Source organism: Arvicola amphibius, chromosome 15 (assembly GCF_903992535.2).
Source record: "Arvicola amphibius chromosome 15, mArvAmp1.2, whole genome shotgun sequence".
Lineage (NCBI taxonomy): Eukaryota > Metazoa > Chordata > Mammalia > Rodentia > Cricetidae > Arvicola > Arvicola amphibius.
In genome coordinates this window covers 4,261,125-4,280,624 of record NC_052061.1, presented here as the reverse complement: position 1 = coordinate 4,280,624, position 19,500 = coordinate 4,261,125, and the positions used below count along the sequence as shown (strand labels likewise).

The window sequence follows — 19,500 nt, the reverse complement described above, 5'->3', positions numbered from 1 at the left end:
CTGCCTCACCCTGCTGAGTTTGGGGGCTACAGGTGAAACAGATATGACGAGAGAATCCTGGGTATTCTCATTAACCTTACGAGAAAGCAAGTGTGCTGTGCTTCTGGGCACAGCCTTCGGTGCAACCACAACGCCTGCCTGCCTGTGGGAATCAGGCTGGACTACTACCTTCTTTCTTCCTTTTTCTTTGTTTTTGTTTTGGTCCTTTGTTTTGTTTTTCAAGACAAGATTTATCTGTTTAACAGGGCTGACTGTCTTGGAACTCATTTTTTAGGCCAGACCGGCTTCAAAGTCACAGAGATCCACCTGCCTCTGCTTCCCCAATGCTGGGATTAAAGGCGTGCGCCAATACCAGTCATCTTGGATTATCACCTTCATAAAATATGTTAGTAGTATTTTTTTTTATTAGTTTGTGTCACAGTGAATCAAAACAGTGCTTCTCAAATTGGCAACTGGAAACCAATCCCCTGAGCTTGTTAGAGCTCAGACTGACAAGATGGGGCTGGGGTTGCCCAGCTCTGCGTTTCTCACCGGGTCCCAGTGCCAGACACAGAAGGAGCCCAAAGGCTCCTCAGCGAGGAGGCCATCTATGACACGATAGCTTCTCCGCTGGACGTACCAAGGAGTAGCTCGCCTCCCCCAGTTGTGAGGGTCATTATGTACTTCGTACTGGCCTCAAACATGTATGTACCCAAGGATGAATTCAAATCCCAAATCCTCCCGTGTCTACCTCCCAAGTGCTAGGATTATATATGTACTTACTGCCACTGAACTGTGTGCTTAAAATGGCTAAAATAGAAAGTTTTATTCTGTATATCTTACAATACAAGAAGACAGGAAAATGAATTGAGACTGGTGTCCCAGTTCATCAAAGTGTGTATAACTATATAATCTCACACATGAAAACACCGTTAGAAATCTAAACAAGTGAAAGCATAGTCCTTAGTAAAGGAGAGAAACAAAGCAGAGAAGGAAAAGAAAGGGATGAAAAGCGTAGTCTCTGGTGTTTCTGAACTGAATGAAAACATCTGCTAGAAAAACCCAGATTCTTGAGAGGGCCCCACGCTCTGTGACCGTCACTATCAGTTTTGGAACTATAATGAAACTGAAGCTCCCAGAACTTCATGGACTAATGGGTCCTTCCCAACAGGACAGAGCCAAAGCCCATACCTTGAACCATAAGTTACGGAAGCAGCTGTCGGAGTTCCGGGCTCCCCAGGTGATGATGTACGTCAAGGAGAAGATCTTGAATGGGGACCTGGAGAAGACCATCAAGATGTGGGAGAGGAAGGTGGAGATCGCAGAGGTGAGTCTGTTGTCCTCGGGCAGGATTGAGTCACTGATCTGGCCTTGATGACAGGGGACTGCCAAGTATCTCAAACATCTTCCTTCAGGATTTATCGGGCTGAGGTTATAGCCATGTTGGATGTGTTGTGTGCATGAGAAATCTCTGCAGCTGTTTCAACTGTTCAGCCAAAGTGAACGGTGCATTCCTCCCCCAACTAAGCTCCCACTTTTAATGGGACAATTTTAAAGAACAATGTCCTTTAGGGTCTGGGAGAGAGAGATTCTTGTTACCCAAGTGTGTTTAGTCGCTTGCTTCCGCGATGAATTCTAGAACCTTGTGAATGCCTCCATACTGTGGGTATTTAGTAACTGTGTTTTCTTACATGGAGAAGGCAGTTTTTAAGCAAAGGAGAAGCCGCACACTTGGTGGCAGAGGCAGGCAGATCTGTGTTTGAGGCCAGGTCTCCATAGTGAGTACATAGTTCTACAATGTACTTAAAACTACAGAGTGAGGTCCTGTTTTAGAGAGAGGGGAGAGGAGAAGAAAAAAAGAGAAAATAATGGGTTTTTAATGGCTCTCAGAACACAAGTCCATGCATTTACATAGTTGCTATGGGCCTCTATGAGTCGGCGTGCATGTAGATCTTATGGTGGTCTGCACATTCGGGGTATAGCTTAAAACCCATGTGAGCTGCTGGGGAAACTGGGATCTTTCTACATCTAGACCCCAGTTCCATTTCCCTCGTGTGGTCACTGGTGACAGGGAGGACGCGAGGTCCCTAACTTGGCATACAGCATACCTGAAAGTGAACAGAGACTCCAACAGGGGCCTGCGCCATCTCACTTTGGGCAAAAATACACTCTTTAAAACAATCTTTTGGGATTTTTTTTTTGCTGCTGCTTTTTTTGTTTTTATTTTCTCTCTCTCTCTTTCTCTCCTCTCTCTCTCTCTCCTCTCTCTCCTCTCTCTCTCTCTCTCTCTCTCTCTCTCTCTCTCTCTCCTCTCTCTCTCTCCTCTCTCTCTCCTCTCTCTCTCTCTCTTTCTCTCTCTCTTTCTCTCTCTCTCTCTGTGAGACAGTGTACCATGTACCCCAGTCTATTCCTCTATTCCTCCCCTAATTCAGCCTAATATGTAGCTGAGGATAACCTTGAACTTTGATCCCCCTCTCCCACCTCCTGAGTTCATCGCTACTCCAATGTATAGCGGGTGCTGTGGATTAGACACAGGGTTTTGAGCATGCTGGGCGTGCACTATAGCAACTGAGCTACATCCCCGGCCCTAGAAAGGTGTTTTGGGTCTCCACTGCTCAATGATGATGTCTGCCCGCAGGGTGCACCATGGGACCTTGGCCCCTCACAGGGTCATCTGCATGGCCAGCAGTTTGTAGACGGCGGTGGCCTACAGCACAGGCACACACACACCGGTTTTCCCAAGTAACCGTCTCCCATCTCCCCCTTTTCTGTCTTGTAGATGTCTTTAAAGGGGTACCGAAAAGCCTGGAATAAAATGAAAACATCGGATGAGCAGCCACAGACAATCCGGCCCCCAGGGAAATAGCCAGGAGCAGCCCATAGCTTGCAGACCCAGAAGTGACCTATTAAAGTACCCTAGTGTTTTCCAGTAGTGGGGTTCTCTCACTGTTTCCTGTGCCCAAATAGTGTTTATACCCCCCTCCCCTGTCACTACCAAGCCACATCTAAATGGTCACCAGCAGGGCCACATCTACCCGTGGGAACATCTTCCCAGCCTGGTCCCTGGAGCCATAACACTGAAAGAACCACAGGGCACTCTAACGGTTTGATACTTGTTAGCCCACATTTAGTTCACAAGCGTAAACGAAGTGACCTTCCCACATATGGGAGTGGGACAGAGGAGGGAGAGCCAGCCCAGTGATGCTGTGGGCCTGCCTGTGGTCGCCCAGGTGGCACCTATCAAAAGCGGACCCCAGAACAGTACCGTAGACGCCTAGCCCTGTGCACTCTGAGCTTCTTGTCTGTGGGGAGGTTAGCTGCTAGCTAGATACCGCTGCCTAAGAAAACAAGCACGAGGGACATCAAGATCCTTTCTTGGGGCCAACACAGCCTGCTCTGGCCAGCCACAATCCCTTCTTCCCCCGCCTCTCCCCCGTAGTAATCGTAGTACATGGGTTGAACAGCCACTTTTGCAGGCCAGCCTGATTCCTGAAGACCATTTGCCCTGAAGTTCTGCCCATTGTCTGTTGAGTGGTCGTGCTGAGTGGACAATTTTGGTCCTTGGGAGTGGGATTGGGGCCGTTCAGTATGGCCATGTACAGAATACGCATTCTTTGTCAGGGCAATATTTGATTCGTCAAAAAGGAGCTCAGGGGGCAACTTCTCCCAGGACTGGAGCGAGGACAGGGAAGGGCCAGCCTTCCTCGCCTGGGCCATGATCCAGTCACTGTAGTCTTCCACACTGGTATACAGAAACAGGCCAGGGCACGAGTCGCCTCCATAGGTCATGATTCCTTTGAGGACCCAGAGATTCAGCTTCTTCACTTGGCACATCACAGGGCTTCCTGGTTCCCCCTGCAATAAAGGACAGGGGGCTTAGGTTTGAGAAAACCTTTTTCTGTATATGCCAGAGGTCTGTTGTAGAAGGTTTTGTATTGATTCTCTCTGGAAACGGACAAATTATAAGCTACCATTTCAAATGTAGACAGCCACCACCAACCACACCATGGGGACACTAGTGTCTCCTCTCTCCCTCTCTCCTCTCCCTCTTTCCTGTTTGCTTGAGACCTGCTCACAGATGACCTTGAACTCTGACCCCCCCCCACCTCCTCATGCTGGGAGTACAGACTTGCTACCACAACTGCTTTTTTAATGCAGAGCTGGGGATCGAATCCCTGAAGCCAGGGCTTTATTCAAGGCAAGCACCCACCAGCTGAGCTACCTCCGCAGTCCAATTTTATTTTTCTTTGCATTATGCAAATTATTTGTGGCCTCGGCACCCAGATTGCCTGTAACTTCCTGGCTCGTTTTTCCACTGTCTCGGTTTTTGCTAGCACGCTGATCTGGGGCTGTTCTGGGTCTACAGCTTCCTAACCCACGCCCCAGCCTCTAGTTACTCCTGCTCACCAGCCCCCCCCCCCCCATCCTGCCGCCTTCCCTTCCCCCCCTCCCCCCCCAGTAGTCCCCTGGGTCTCAGGCATTTGGCTGCACACACCTTAACTCACGCAAGGTGAGAAGGCAGAGGCTTAGCACTCCGGGCTGGATTTGGAACCAGCGCAGGTGACCTGATCCATTAGCGCCTGTGACACCTGCGGCGCTGGTGCTGGGCACGCAGCGTGCGCTCAGTCAAGTATTAGCTATGACGGTCACGAGGGCTTATAAAGGCTCTAACTTTTCTGTAGGGAGTTGAGGGAACGCAGAAAGTCCCAAGATAACCATTAGGTTTCATTTATTCCACCCCAGCCCCCCCCCCCCCCCCCCTTCAAACGCCAAACCTCCACTCGCACCTCGTGGTCCATCTGGTTCCGAGATAGAAGAGGACTATTCACCCTCCTTGATTGTATGGCCCCCTTGACTGGAAAAGCCAGGCAAGCTGGCCAACGATACGTTGCTCTCGCTGTTTGGACTGAGCGAGCAGTGAGCAATGTGGCGAGTGGTAACAGCAAACAGTTTGCACAAATTCAAGGATGAGAAGCAGAGAGGCAAAGGTTGACCTTATCAGCCCCTTCTCATCTGCAGCCCAGGGAATGGCCTGCCTGGCCTGTCCGCTCCCTGGATACCTCCCCTTGCTCAGGACGTGTGGGTGGGGCAGAGGTGAGGGTGAAGGGTAGGAGGAAGGGGTGACTGAAAGCATGGCAGTGCTGAGGCGCACGCTTTCTGCAAAGACACTGTCATGCCCTGGTAGTCGTGAGAAGGCCAACGCGGGTTCCGGGGCAACACGATGTGTGCGTTATTCTGTGCTGCTCACCGCAGGGAAAGGGCAGCACGGCAGCCCTGCATTTCTTTTCTTTTTTTCTGTAGTCTGCTATGTCACCTCACTCCTCCAGTCGGCAGAGGGTTGAAATGTTGTTTAGAGTTCTGGCTGGTCACTGGGGATTGCTGAACGACCACTGTCCATGACACACTCAGGCTGCTTAGGGTACAGTGAAGAAGGGTATAGTCTTCACCCTTTCCCGGGTCCCACCCCAAGTTGATCATCCTTGTGCTCGGGGAGGAAAATGGATGGGATTTAGGACACACAGTTTGATGTTTCTGACACAGTTGTGGGTACAGATGACCCCATCAAATGGTTTTGCTACTAACCTCAGGCACAGAATAAGCTCGGGTTTTTTTTTTTTTTCTTTTGTCCCTGTCCCCACTTCTTTCCCACCTGACAGAGCTGTGATTTCTGGTCTCTGAAGTAAAGGGATCAGAGGCTACCAACCTAGGGCCTTTGAGGCAGCCCTGTCTTACCTCCTGGTGTCAGGGGCAGCTACCACACTGAGGGGCCCCTTTCGCTGAGTGGTCCTCTCCCTCGACAATCCCACAGAACATCTAAGGGTTGTAAAAACTAAAGGGGGAAAGGTAAGCAGCAGCTCTGCTGGGCCCGAGGGACCCGTTAGTCCAATTCTGAAGCTGGCAGTGTCTTCTCTGCCTGAGAAGTGCGTTCAGGATCCAGACACCAGAGCCCATTTCCATGAGAGGAAGCTTTCCAAACACTGAAGTCACCAATAGATATTTCGTGAGCAGAATTCAGTTCAAAAGCTAAGGGTTTGTGGCTCAGGATGGCTTGGGATACAGTACACGCTGAACCAGAGCGAGGGCTAGAGAGCTTGGGTACTGAGAGTCCATGCAGGCTCAGGAGGCTGACGGGGACACACAGCCAGACTAGTGGTATCAAGTGACCACACTGTAGGGTTCTGAGTATTTTCTACCAACTGTTATTCCCACCAGAGACACAAACCCACGGCACTGGTCCTACCATTCACTCCCCGTTCTGTAAGGAAGAGCTCCCAAGACCCCTTGGTGCAGGCAATGATCAATGATTACTTTCAAGAGCTGGCTTCTACTGTGTCTTCTTACCAGGCAAACTTTGTATTCCTTATTTGTGTGACTGGCACATTCTGTATTCTTGTCTCTTTGTAAAGGACACAGGTCAATGTCTTTCACGGAGATTCTCCTCAGGATACTCATTGTCATGTGATTTCCTGTCTGGACCATGCAACAGAGAGCCCAAGAATTACTAATAAGAAGGCAGTCCTGAGTCAACCCACCAGCAACTCGCATATCCAACCAGGAATCAACAGAAAATGTCCCTATACGTCCCTTTTACCCATAGAAATCAGAACTCATGTCTGAGTTTTTACTGGAAACTATCTTTGCTTTGAATTGAAATCTGTAAGCAGGCAGAGAACAATTCACCCCTCCTTCACACTTAAAGAATATACATTTTCGCCGGGTGGTGGTGGCGCACACCTTTAATCCCAGCACTCGGGAGGGAGAGGCAGGTGGATCTCTGTGAGTTCGAGGCCAACCTGGTCTACAAGAGCTAGTTCTGGGACAGGCTCCAAAGCTACAGAGAAACCTTGTCTCAAAAAAACCAAAAAATAATAATAATAATAATAATACATTCTCTTGTTTCATTCTTGTCAGAGAATGGCAGGAAATGGGTGGCTTAGGTAAGAATGTGCTCAGCCCTAGTCCCCTTACTCCTCCCAGTGCTTGGTAGGCAGCATGCTGCCTGTATACTTCCTGGGTATAGAACAACAACAACAACAACAACAAAAAAAAAATGGCCCGTGGAATATGGTACAAGAAAAGACCCCAGAAGGGCAACCACTAGGAATCAACTATTAAAACCTCAAGCATTCTGAATGATTAGGATAGGCCCTAGAGAAGTTCCTCTGAGTCCCCCTCACTGCCAGCACACACGCAGCCTCCTCTAGGAGAAAGAATGCATTAACTGCAGATGTGGGGTTCCATCCTGCCACCCAGCAGTTCTTCAAGGTTGCTGGTTTCTGTAGCCTTTTGTCCAGGAAGCAGATGGCCTGGACCATGTCATCGAAACGTATGGCAGATTCTGTCCTCAGGAGGGCTATGTCATTGCTCCTGGAACTGTTAATGAAGTTCTCATGGGGGATGATGGTGCTGACTGAGTACTCTGTGTGATCAACCTTTCTGGGGTCCATGTTCGCTATACCGACAACAGCAATGACCTTCTTCCTAGAGAGACAGACAGCAAAGGGCTTTTGAGAAGTCGAGGCAGCTACGAAGCTTCACACTTCCCTCATATCTCATTTTTTCTTTTCTTTTTTTCCTTTTATGTGCATTGGTGTTTTGGCCATGGGTGTCCAGTCCCCCGGAACTGGCATTACAGACAGTTGTGAGCTGCCATGTGATTGCTAGGAATTGAACTCAGGTCCTTTGGAAGAGCAATCAGTGCTCTTAACCACTGAGCCATCTCTCCAGCCCTCATTTCTCAGTTTTTATGTTTTTCATTTTCAACTTGGCATTCTCATCCAACTCAATCCCTTCCTGGGCATTTTGTCTTTGTTTTTAACGTGTGTGTGTGTGTGTGTGTGTGTGTGTGTGTGTGTGCAAGCGTGAACACACATGTGTATGTGTGTGTGAATGTGTGCCACGTGTGCCTGCCAGAGTCAGAACGTATTGGATTCCTTAGAGTTGGACTTAGTAATGGTTGTGAGCTCTCCTCGATGGTGCTGGGAACCGAACTTGGACTCTCTGGAAGAGCAAGAAGCGCTCTAACTGTGGAGCCATCTCTCCAGCCTCTGGTTCGGTTTTTACTCAAACCTTTGAATTCAGTCTCCAGGGGATCTCTTCTGAATTTCTAGATTTGTGCTCTCCCTTGTGAGTCCGATCTCTTGGGGGATTCTTCTGTTCTGATAACCATTTATCTTACCATGCAAAGATCATCTGTTCACATGTTCTTGGGTGACTTTTCTGTATGAATAGTTTTTGTTTTTTAACAAAGCTCAGTGGTTAAGAGCACTGCCTGCTCTTTCAAAGGTCCTGAGTTCAATTCCCAACAACCACACGCCAGCTCACAACTGTCTGTAATGAGAGCTAGTGCCCTCTTGAGGAAGAGACCTGGTCAGCCGTCCTCATCTACTTAAACCATGAAACCCAATACGAACAAGTTCAACAGAACCGCCATATACCGGCTGCCCATACATGCTTCAGCATTGCCAGGGCATACATTTCATTCATTCATTTCATTTCAGTATAAAATATGTAGTCATGACTCGCACTCAGTGTCTTAGCACTTAACATCATTTTTTGTGAGCCACCATGTGGTTGCCGGGAATTGAACTCAGAACCTTTGGAAGAACAGGCAATGCTCTTAACCACTGAGCCATCTCTCCAGCCCCTTAACATCATTTTTTGGTTTGGTTTGGTTTGGTTTTCCGAGACGGGGTTTCCCGTGTAACAGTCCTGGCTGTCCTGGAACTCGCTTTGTATACCTGGCTGGTCTCAAATTCACAAAGATCCTCATGCCTCTGCCTCCGCTTCCTCCCGAGTGCTGGGATTAAAGGTTGCCGCCACCACTGCCCAGTCACTTGGTGCAGCATCTCGCCTCACATATTCTGTGAGTGCATTTGGGGAGGATATGGCTTTACAGTGGCGGGATTAAGTTGGGTGTTCTCTCCCCTCGGGACTCACCCAAGAAACGATACGAATGTAAGGCAGATGCATGCACCCCTAAAACCATAAAGAGGACTCAGCACTCCGCCATCTGAGCAAGGGCTGGCGCACCCAGCAAAAGACAACCGGGAGCGGCAGGTGACACCTGCTGCCGCTGAGCTCTCAGCAGAAAGGCAGATAAGAAAGCAAGCCCTCTTCCAGCAGGAGGAGAATGGAAAATAACAAAAGATTTAGAAAGTGGGCCGGGGGAACAGTGACCAATGAGACAGAAGTCAGCCGAGTTGTCTTGTGTGTCTGCTTTCATTTTCTTTTGTATGTGTGCAGGGTGTGCATGTGTGTGCGTGTGTGCGTAGGCCTGAGGCTGATGCTGGGAAGTTGATGACCATCCTCAACTGGACCTTCCCTTTCTTCATCGAGGTGTGGGCTCAAGCCCAGAGCCCGCACACGGTCTCCCTAGGCGAGAAGAGCTAGGTCAGGCCGAGCTGTGTGGAGCTGGTGAGGGAACAGTCTGCACTTTGCCTCAGAAGCATACAGACCCTGCTTCGTCTTACTCTCCCCACCCCCCAGGCTGTTGTCAGTCCTGGCCCTGATGAAACCCAGCCGGAGCCAGGATGCAGGGGTAAATGCGCCTGTCACCCACACCAGAGGGGGGAGAGCAGAGAGTGGATCACTAGTCACAGATGGGACGAGCTGGCATAGCTGGGCGTCCAGTCCAACAAAGATGAAATCTTTCTAAGGTTGAGCAAACACTTCATTGTCTAACCCATGAAACTCACAAAAATGAATGAGGACAATGGCAGAAGCTGGGATCGCGGGGGTGAGCCAGGCGTCTCCTGGGTAGATGAGCATTCTTAGCTGTACTGCTTAAAATCAGAGTCACCTCAGACGTATTTAATACCAGGGTGGCGGTGGGAGGGGCAGAATGATGCCTACTAAGTCTTCCATGGGCACGAAATGTGAGTCATAAATAGGACAAGAATTGGAGGTGAGGAGGTTCTACAGCAATATCTTGCCATGATCTCAAAAAATGGGACCACGGTAGCAAGGCCTTTATTTTCATATTTGGAGGTAGAGGTACCTAGGGTCTAATCCAGTAGGACCAGTGTCCCCTTCCCTTAAAAAGACCCTTTTTTTTCTTTTCATGTGTATATGTATATGTGGTGTGTGTGTGTGTGTGTAGGACTGGGGTTGATGTCAGGAATCTTCCACGTCTCTCTTCTGTCTTACTCTCACACAGAGGAAAGTAGCCATGTGAACACATACCTGGAAGGCTTCTGCCCATACATCTAGAAGGCAGCAAACCTGCTTACCCTCTAACCTTTGACTTTCTGGGCTAAATAATCCAGTTTATGATATTGTGTTATGGAAACCTAAAATGACTAGGGGAGAGAGAATTCTGTGTTAATAGACATAAGAATCAATATAGAAAGATAAATAGATATCTACAAACACATTATGCATTTAAAAAATCCAAGAAAGTGATGGCAGGCCATAGCACAAAGGGAAGAATCTAGTGACTGAGGGGATGGTTTCCCTGCATGACCTTGCTTCTTTGCGGATATTCAACAATATATATGGATTTCTACTTTAAAATTGATAAATTCTAACCCTTCTAGAAACAGTGTTGAGACACACTCAGAGTGGTCCATGTTTGACACATTGTTGTAGGCTTACCTAAATACAGTCTCTTACAAAACTAGACTGTCTTGAACCCCTGGCCACAGGATTGTTTTCTTTTAAACCAAGAAAGTTGGGAAAGCACCAAAATGTGCATGTGGTATCGTGCCCAGTCAGACTCTGGGGTATTCATGCTGTAAGACCTGAAGTCCCTATGAGAGAGTCTAAAATAAACCATGCCAGCAGTGCTTATGGTGGCTCCATGTATACGGAGTATGTCCACGGAAGATGAGGCACTGCCTCCCTCACTGAGGAGCAGAAAGTTGTGAAACTGTTGAAGGCCAAGCACAGAGTCAGAAAGTGAAATAAGTGTGGAGTTTTTTTTAATAATAAAAGTCAAGGCTCTGTACACACATACACACACACACACACACACACACATACACACACAAATCCTGACCAGTGTGAGGGTCAAGGGTGGACCATGAACAACAGAAGGTAATGAGAGCAGACTGAGCAAAATACAATGATACACATGCTTGAAAATATTGTCATAAAGTGGATGTCTATGGTACTCCAGTATCAGGAATGGGTTACATCTTACTGAGTCTACTGGCCAAAGGGTTCCCATGGAATCTCCCTGATGTCACAAACTATTTGCCAAGGCTGTCAGTTGCTCTCTCTCCACAATGGTAAGGCCCTGTTGCTGAAATCATCACGTCATTGAACACAGAGAAGTTGATGTGGTGCCTGACTAGAAGCTTCAATCCTACGGACTAGTGTTCATGGCGTTGGAAGGTACTCTGCAGACTCCGGAGGGAAAAGGTAACCATCAATATCAGCCAGCTATAAACCCTGACCTACAACAGCAACCTGCCTGCAAAATATAATGGTGCAATAGTGGCACAGATATCATGGGACTAACCAACCATTTTGGGGGGGGTGCTGAATTTAAGGCCCATTCCATGAGCTAGAACCCATGCCATATAAAGTGGCCAAGAACCTGAGACTAGATAGGTCATGGGCCTAGGGGGAAACCTAGTATAACTATTCTGCTAAAAGAACATAGCAATAAAATGACCCCTGGTGGCATATTCATAGATCTGTGCCTTGATCAACACATCAGAGAAGTGTTTTCTTGTAGTAGGTGGGAGTTAAGACAGAGATCCATAACTGGACAATGTGCAGAGAATAAGAGACTTAGGAACACTCACTCCCAAATGGGATGTGTTCATTAAACCTTTCCTCTCAAGGCTCAGGGATCTAATGAGGAAGAGGAGGCAGAAAGATTCAATAGTGATATTTTATTTATGTCTTAATAAATAAAGCTTGCTTAAAGATCAGAAGGGCAACATTAAGCCACTAGAGGTCAGGTAGTGGTGGCACACACCTTTAATCCCAGGATTTGGGAGACAGAGGCAGAAGGATCTCTATGAACTCAAGGCCACCCTGGGCTACACAAGATCAATGTAGAAACAAATCCAGGTGGTGGTGACCTATACCTTTAATCCCAGTACTAGACGGAACATAAAATGAGAGGAGAGAGCAGCTTAGTTTGCTTAGTCTGTGATAGCCCAGTCTTGGTAGAGGAAAGACTCTAGTGGCTTGGATGCTTTGCTTTTCTGGTTTTTGAGTTGAATCCCAATTTATGTCTCTGGGTTTTCATTATTTGTACTACAAGATTGTTAGAGTCAGAGATAATGGACGACTCCAAGGAACTAATGTCTTCCAGATACAACAGAACAGGAGCACAAAGTCACAGAGACCGTGATATCACACACAAGACTTGTGCAGGTTCCAGCCAGAAAGGATCCCAGCACTGAGAGGGGGGAGTGGACACAGGAAAGCCAAGGTTAGAGTGTCAGCAGGCTTGTTTCCTTCTGGACTTACAGCCCTAACCAAGCCCTAACCAACTGATACCTGCTGGCAAAGGGGAAATCAGTGTGTCACACACTCTCCAGGGGAGGCCTCATGCCCAGGAATAGTTGGCCAACACAAAACCAGCTCAGTGATAATTTTGTGGACTTTTGGTTTCATTTTGTTTTGGTTGGCATTTTTTTTTTATCGTATTGATCTTTTGCTTGTTTGTTTTGATTTTTGTTTTTGCAAGAGAGAAAGAACAAAGTTGAGTAGGTAGAGAGGTGGAGAGGAGTTGAGGAAGGGGGAAACATGATTAAAATATATTTTATAAATAATTATTAAAAAATAAAATGCCATAGGAAGTCTATTATTTTATATGCATACTAGAAGAAGAATAATTTTTAAAGATTTATTTATTTGTATTTTATGTGCATAGGTGTTTTGTCTGCATGTATGTCTGTGTGAGGGTGTCATATCCCTGGACTGGACTTACAGAGAGTTGTGAGCTGCCATGTGGGTGCTAGGAATTGAACCTGGGTCCTTTGGAAGAATAGCCAGTGCTATTAACCCCTAAGCCCTCTCTCCAGCCCCCGTAGAATAATAAATTTAAAATACACAAAGAAGTATTAAAAATTCAGCAAAGAATATTCTATAAGGAGTTTACATTATAATTTCTTTAGCTGATTATTCTTTCAGGCTGGGGAGATAGCTTGGTGGATAAAGCACTCACTATGCAAGCATGAGGACTGGGGTTTGGAACCCTATTCTATTCCTGCTATTCTAGCACCCAGGAGGCAGAGATAGGGAACTCTGAGCAAAACCCAGCCAAATCAGTGAGCTTCGAGTCGGGTGGAAGACCCTGCACCAGTAAAGTAGAGAGCAATGGAGGAAGATATCCAATGTCACCCCAACACATGCACACATACACATCACATGCACATGCACATTACACATGCACACGCAAAACCATCACAGGCTTTATCTTTCACATCTACTATAGTAGAAATTAAGCTAGACAAAGGTTAAAGCACAAGAATGTGCAAGACCATGCATACAAAACTGAAAGTTTCTATACTTTCTCTATCAATGCAATGGATATCATCCTCTCTCACATACAGCGTGCATGAGAAATTATATTATCGGGGCTGGAGAGATGGCTCAGAGGTTAAGAGCATTGCCTGTTCTTCCAAAGGTCCTGAGTTCAATTCCCAGCAGCCACATGGTGGCTCACAACCATCTATAATGGGGCCCGGTGTCCTCTTCTGGCCTGCAGGCATTCACACAGACAGAATGTTGTAGACATAATAAATAAATAAATATTTTAAAAATTATATTATCACTGCTTATCTGTGATAACTGGAAATTCACTTATATTTGGCTGTTTTTTTGTTTTATTTGTGTTTGTTTTTGAGGCAGAGTCTCATGTAGCCAGGCTGGCTTTAAACTCGACATATAGCTAAGGATGAAGAAACTTGAATTCTTGATCCTTCTGCCTCCACCTTCCAAGTGCTGGGCTCTCAGGCCTGTGCCAAAATCCCCCTTAGATGTTTACTTTGATACTCTAGCATTTTCTGTGTAATTAGTGAGCAACTTTGTGCGGGATAATTTCTTCCCTAGAGGTTGAAATTATCCCCTTACTGCCTATCCTCGAAAGTTAAGGTCAGCTTTTGGACTAGAAGTGAAGTATTCTACAGTTTATGAAAATATTTTGGAATGTTTGCCAAATATTTCCTTTAATCATATTTCTTTCTTATCTGTAAGAATTCGAGCTTATGGTATATAATTTGGAGAACACAGACAAGAACAATTGAAGGACAAAGTCATGTTCTGAGCACCCAGAGAAAAGCATCTAGAGGCATGTCTGATTTCCTTCAGCTTTTCTCTGTGCCCTTCTGTCTGTAGCAGTAACATTTACAAGGCCCAAGGAATCCTGCCGACTTCCTTAACTTATCCCGGAAGGACACCTGGTGGATAGAATTAAAGAATCCGCATCTCTGGAGTTGCGGCAAAATCACAAGTGGACTTCCTAGATACAACAAATGACGTCTCGCTTTTCACTGGTGCCACTTCTCGGTCTTCATAGTAAAGTCCCAAGAGCCAATGGTGACGTCAGGACCTTGACTCAGGCGAGTACACCCGTCCGTGTGTAGGCCCCACCAGTCCCCAGGCCTGCAGGGGACCCTCCCAGCCCTCCCTCTGGGGCACTAGCCTGTCCTGGAGAGCCGAGGCGCTGCTGAGGATCCAGAACTCGCTGAGAATGCAGCCGAATGCCAGGTGGGTGTACTCTTGGTCCTGTATGGACACCACCCAGGGGAACTCGGTGCTGCTCACGAGGTTCTCCTTGGACTCGTCCACGATGTTGGCTTTCTGGATGCCGCAAACTGCAGAGGGAGCAAAAGCCTCGTTAATGTGGCACCTGGGGGCCGGGCTATTTCCCAGCCCTTGGGACTCCTGTTCTGTGGGCTGTTTTGCTTGTGGCTGACTCTACAACCCTGATGCTTTTGTCCTTTTCCGGAGAACATCCACATAAAAGATGCTTGCTAATACCTCTGAACCCTTTCTAAGTCTTCCTAGACCCTGCTACTGGCACTCTTGGGCCGAGCGCAGTACCTCTTGGTAGGCCTTGTCCGGCATTTTTCATACAAAAGTGGGTGGCAACGGGACCTGTAGGCACCCTTGTCTAGGCTTTTCCTTAAGGAAAAAAAAAAAAAACCCTGCTGCTTGCTTTCCCAGCTCTCCTCTCACAGTGAGATACAGTTTTCCAGCTTTCTGACGGCATCACCCTGATGGCCAGATGTATGCATGGATTTGTGTATTCTTGACCTTTAACCTTTCCTAGTTTCATTTCCACTACAGTAGATGTGAAAGATAAGGCCTGCCTGAGTAGCTCTAATCATCAACTTGATGCAACTTAAAATCACTTGGGAAGAGAGTTTTGTTTGTCTGTTTTTCAAAGCGATTTATTTATTTTTGCTTTATGTGCATTGATGTTCTGTCTGCATGTATGTCTGCATAAGAGTGTTGGATCACCTGGAACTGGAGATACAGACAGTTGTGAGCTGCCATGTGGGTGCTGGGAATTGAACCCCTGGGTTCTTTGGGAAAATAACCAGTGCTCTTAACCACTGAACCATCTCTCCATCTCCGTCCAGGAAGAGAGTCTCAAAGAAGAATTATCTAGATAAGGTTGGATTGAGAACATGTCTTAATTGCTAATTGATATAAGAACAACCATTCTGCTTTGGACAGTACCATGATGGGGGGGGTCCTTAACTGTGTAAGAGTGCAGAAGCCCCGGGGGTACTGGCATATGCCTTGAATTCCAGTACTCAGGAGGCAGAGCTGGAGGACCTCTATGAGTTTGAGGCCAGCCTGGTCTACACAGAGAGTTCTAGCCGCTCAGGACCACATAGCAAGACCCTATCTGAAATAACAGCAAAACAATGAAAGCAAAAGCAGAGAAAACCAGCCAAGTGAGCAAGCAGGAAGCATTTGACTGTGTGTTCCTTCCCCCCTGCTCTTGACACTGGTGTGATGTGACCTCAGAAGGGGTCTTTAGAATCTAAACTAGGACAGTGCCCCCAAAGCAAAAATGGTTTAGCGGTCCCCAAGAACTCAAGAATGTGAACAGATCTTGAGCATGGCCGGCATTTACTCCTGGAACAAGTCTCCCTTAACCCTGCAGGTGGGCACTGCTAAAGTGGGTGGGAACTCCAGCTTTAGGGCAGTGCTCCAGACGGTACCCTCCGCCTCCGCCTCCGATTCATTCTCTCCTTTCCCTGCATTCCCCGCATCCCCTGCAAGCAGGTGGCACTCATGGCTCCTCCCACCAGGTCTGCTTTGCTTGTATCTGGTGTGTGAGTGAAATGACTGTCTGCTATCTACTCCCCAGCCTCCTGTCATGAAGGAGCTAAGTCCTGGCGTGGGAGGGTTGTCTCAGTTCCCCTTCCCAGTCCTGCTGATCCTCTGCCTTCCAGACTGTCCGACTGAGCACCTCCTGGGAACCCTGGACTTTGCTCCTAGGGAGAGTACAGTGGTGTTTAGTTGACATGCCTTTTCTGCCAGCCTGAGGTTGGAGGGACCTGTATTGTTCTTAAAGTTGTATAGTCATGCAAGCGTAGAGACTATTAGAACAGGAAAGGTCACGGAGGTAGAGAAGGGAGGACAAGGCAAGGTCAGGAACTGACTTCCTTACAGTGCTGGGTGGGGTGAGCTGAGCCCAATTGGCCAGGCATCATAAATAAAAAGATGGCAACTTCATAAACTATGTTGCTCTCTCAAACTACTGACTCCCTCTGTTGGCCCGTGTCCTTCCTCGGTGGTTTATATATCTTGTTCTGTTGAATTCCAGTGCCCATGGGACTCCTTAGCTCTGGTGGAGCCAGGGTGTAGAGGTTCTCTACCCTAAGAGCATCTGGCATCTATCAGAATCTCCTGGCCCTGCATTTGCTAAAAAATAATTCACCAGGGTAGACCCTGATATAGATTTGGGAGGAGCCTAGAAGCAGACTTGAAAGTTGAGTTAGTCTGTTAGTAAGCTGTGAGATCTCAGGCAAGCCACTGCTCTCTCCGGTGCTGTTTCCTCTTCTGAAGGGTATAGTCATGGCCTATGCACCGCTTGGGATTGTTACCAGATCACAAGGGGAGATTATGGGAAAATGCAAATCTCTGTAAATGATAGTGCTGAGCCTTGGAGCAAAGTTGGCAATCCTGTTTCCAAAAATGCAATCTTCCTGCTTGCTCTCAAATCCCAAACTACAAACGCTCAATGCTTACTTCTGTTGATGGCCTTGGGTCTCTATGCTGTGTAACAGGCAGGCCCTGTGCCCTGGACTCCCGTGAATGCCTTTTTAGTCATTCAGCCACCTGCACAGAGCACTGGGTTGGGAACTAAGCTTGTAGGGATGGACTTCGGGAGTCCGTGGCAGTGACACTTGAAGGGCGGGTGTCTTTCCAGGGAGATAGGACCCAAAGGATGTGCTGAGTGAGTATTCAGATGAGAAAACAGGAAGAGTGGAAGGGCTTCTTCTGGTAGTGACCTAGGATGCTGGCAGCAGAGACATTTCCAAATAGAGTACAATCGTCACCCACAATGTTGTCAAGAACTCAGAGAGGGCTAGGTATGGCAGAATACGCCTTTAATCCCAGCACTCAGGGGGCAGAGGCAAGTGGATCAAGGGCAGCCTGGTTTCCCTACTGAACTCCAGGCTGGCCAATGCTACATAGTAAGACTCTGTCTGAGAAAAAAAAAAAAAGCAAATCAAAGCAAAATAAAACAAATAACAAAAAAGAATCAGAGGACCTCTCATTATGGGGTATCTTGAAACCAAATGTCCATCCATAGACCCTTACACAGACTTCTGGGACAAACTAAGGATACTTCAGAAATGCCAACAATGACATCCCTTGTCTAGGCTCTGATTTTTCTCTGGAGACATTGATGATTTGTAATATTAGCCAATCCTTCCCAAGCCAAGAACCTCCATGTATATGACAGCATTCCTTTTTCCAAAACGCTATTTGGGTGCTGGGGAAGCAGCTCAGTAGTAGAGTCCCTGCCTTGTGCCCGATTCCACTACCAATGCCATGATGAGAAAATGTGGTCCAGACCAAGTGTTTGCTCTGGGTCTCAGCTATGGCTTAGTAGGAGAGATGTCATGTCTGTGTTTCTGAGCATCTCTTGGTCTCCTTGGCAGGCAAGAGTAGGCTGAGGAAGGTGTGGGGTCTTTGCATAGTGAGTGTGTGTGTGTGTGTGTGTGTGTGTGTGTGTGTTTGCCGATCAAACTAAAGGCACCAAAGGTAGACAGAGCCTAATTGAGTCATCTGTCCCCTGTTCACCTGCCTTTTTCCAAGCTGGGCTTATTAGTCCTGAGCAGCCTACAGGTCAGGGAGGAGGGGACCATAGCAGCCACTTCTGCTGCCTGAGAGCCTGAGAGACCTCTGCTGCTGTGGTACTAGCTGGTCCTGATCAGGACCACAGTTTGTAGAGCCCAATGTACTCCGGGGGTGGGCAGGGTTGAGCTGAGTGTAGGAGGTAGTTCTCACACTGCCCCATAGGCCATTCTGTGCCCTAGAACTGATTTTCCTATCTCACACCCTTAGAATCAGATGCACACCCATGCCCTGGGACTCTGCATTACCTAGATTCTGTCATTCACACTTGCCACCCAGGACAAAATTCTGGAGATTGGCTTCTTTGCCAAGTGAGTCCCTCTCTGGGCATTAAGGGCCACTCCATTTTCTGGGATGACGTCTCCACCCCACTCACCCCACGGAAGGCCTTGGGAAGGGAGCAAGGGCCACTCCATTTTTCAGAATGGTGCCTCCACCCCACCCCACCCACCCCACGGAACGCCTTGGGAAGGGAGCAAGGGCCACTCCATTTTCCGGGATGGTGCCCCCACCCCACCCACCCCACAGAATGCCTTGGGAAGGGAGCTGCACTCACTGGCAGATGACGAGTGGGCCATGTACAGCAGGACCAGCACCAACCCTCTCATCTCTTCCATCCCCAGAGAGAAACGCAGCGAGCACCATGGGCAGCTGGGGAAGACAGAAGACTCGTGACTCCATCACCTTCCCACACCCAGAGGGGGCGGTTCCCATTGAAGAAGCCACCAAAGGTCCCCAGATGAGGCAGACTGACCTGTCACATCCCCAGCTCTGGGTTCTGTGCAGACAAAGGCGGGAAGCGGCTGTCTGGCTCCAATGCTTGGCTAGCAGTTTGTGAGCTGGCCCAAGGAGAAAGGGTAGTCTGCTTTCTCCAGTTTCTTCCGCAGAGCAGCCTGGGGTCTGGGGTCTGGCTGTGCTAGAGACTTGGTACTCTAAAGAGGGTTGGCTTTTGATTTGTGGAATTCAACCCCTGCTTTAACTGTATAGCCAGAAAACACTGCTAGAAAAAAAAAAAAAAGACAGGGTTTTGGTTGGCACTCCCCTAGGGATTAGTGTCTCGCAGGGGTCTCACCCTCCTATTAGAACTCACATCAAGTCTTGCTGGGATGTCTTCACTAGTGACAGTCTCAGCATTTAGCTCAGTCCGTTCATATAGCCACCCTAGACACAGGCGCTCTCATAATCCCCGTTTTACAAACTCAGAAACTGACGCTCAGAGACTCCGAGGAA

At 47.8% G+C, this 19,500-nt stretch overlaps 2 protein-coding genes across 4 annotated transcripts in view; one reads left to right on the top strand and one right to left on the bottom strand.

Moving 5' to 3' along the window:
• Positions 1–2,911, top strand: part of Ccdc113 (coiled-coil domain containing 113) — a 28,047-nt gene extending 25,136 nt beyond the window's left edge. For both annotated transcript variants that reach the window (XM_038312906.1, XM_038312904.1), the window contains 2 exons: positions 1,151–1,306; positions 2,759–2,911. In XM_038312906.1, the coding sequence (XP_038168834.1) occupies positions 1,151–1,306; positions 2,759–2,845 (243 nt within the window). In that variant the 3' untranslated portion in view covers positions 2,846–2,911. The remainder of the gene's footprint in view (positions 1–1,150; positions 1,307–2,758) is intronic.
• Positions 2,912–3,303: 392 nt separating this feature from the next.
• On the bottom strand, positions 3,304–18,887 carry Prss54 (serine protease 54). Of its 2 annotated transcripts, none has more exons than XM_042054235.1 (5): positions 18,827–18,887; positions 14,584–14,759; positions 7,203–7,457; positions 6,322–6,450; positions 3,304–3,834 (listed from the first exon to the last, which is right to left on the bottom strand). In XM_042054235.1, exons 1-5 carry the CDS (start codon positions 18,885–18,887, stop codon positions 3,304–3,306), a joined length of 1,152 nt encoding a protein of 383 aa, XP_041910169.1. The 2 variants fall into 2 exon arrangements, with proteins under 2 accessions (XP_041910169.1, XP_038168831.2); XM_038312903.2 differs by having other exon boundaries at positions 7,203–7,461; positions 14,588–14,759.
• Positions 18,888–19,500: the final 613 nt, after the last annotated feature.

Excerpts from the sequence above, each read along its gene's own strand:
- Prss54 (XM_042054235.1), bottom strand. The coding sequence starts at position 18,887 with ATGGAAGAGATGAGAGGGTTGGTGCTGGTCCTGCTGTACATGGCCCAC. Across the intron at positions 6,451-7,202 it reads GATGGAACCCCACATCTGCA|ACAGGAAATCACATGACAAT; the intron begins GTTAATGCATTC and ends TGCATGGTCCAG. Across the intron at positions 3,835-6,321 it reads AGGAATACAAAGTTTGCCTG|GGGGAACCAGGAAGCCCTGT; the intron begins GTAAGAAGACAC and ends CCTTTATTGCAG.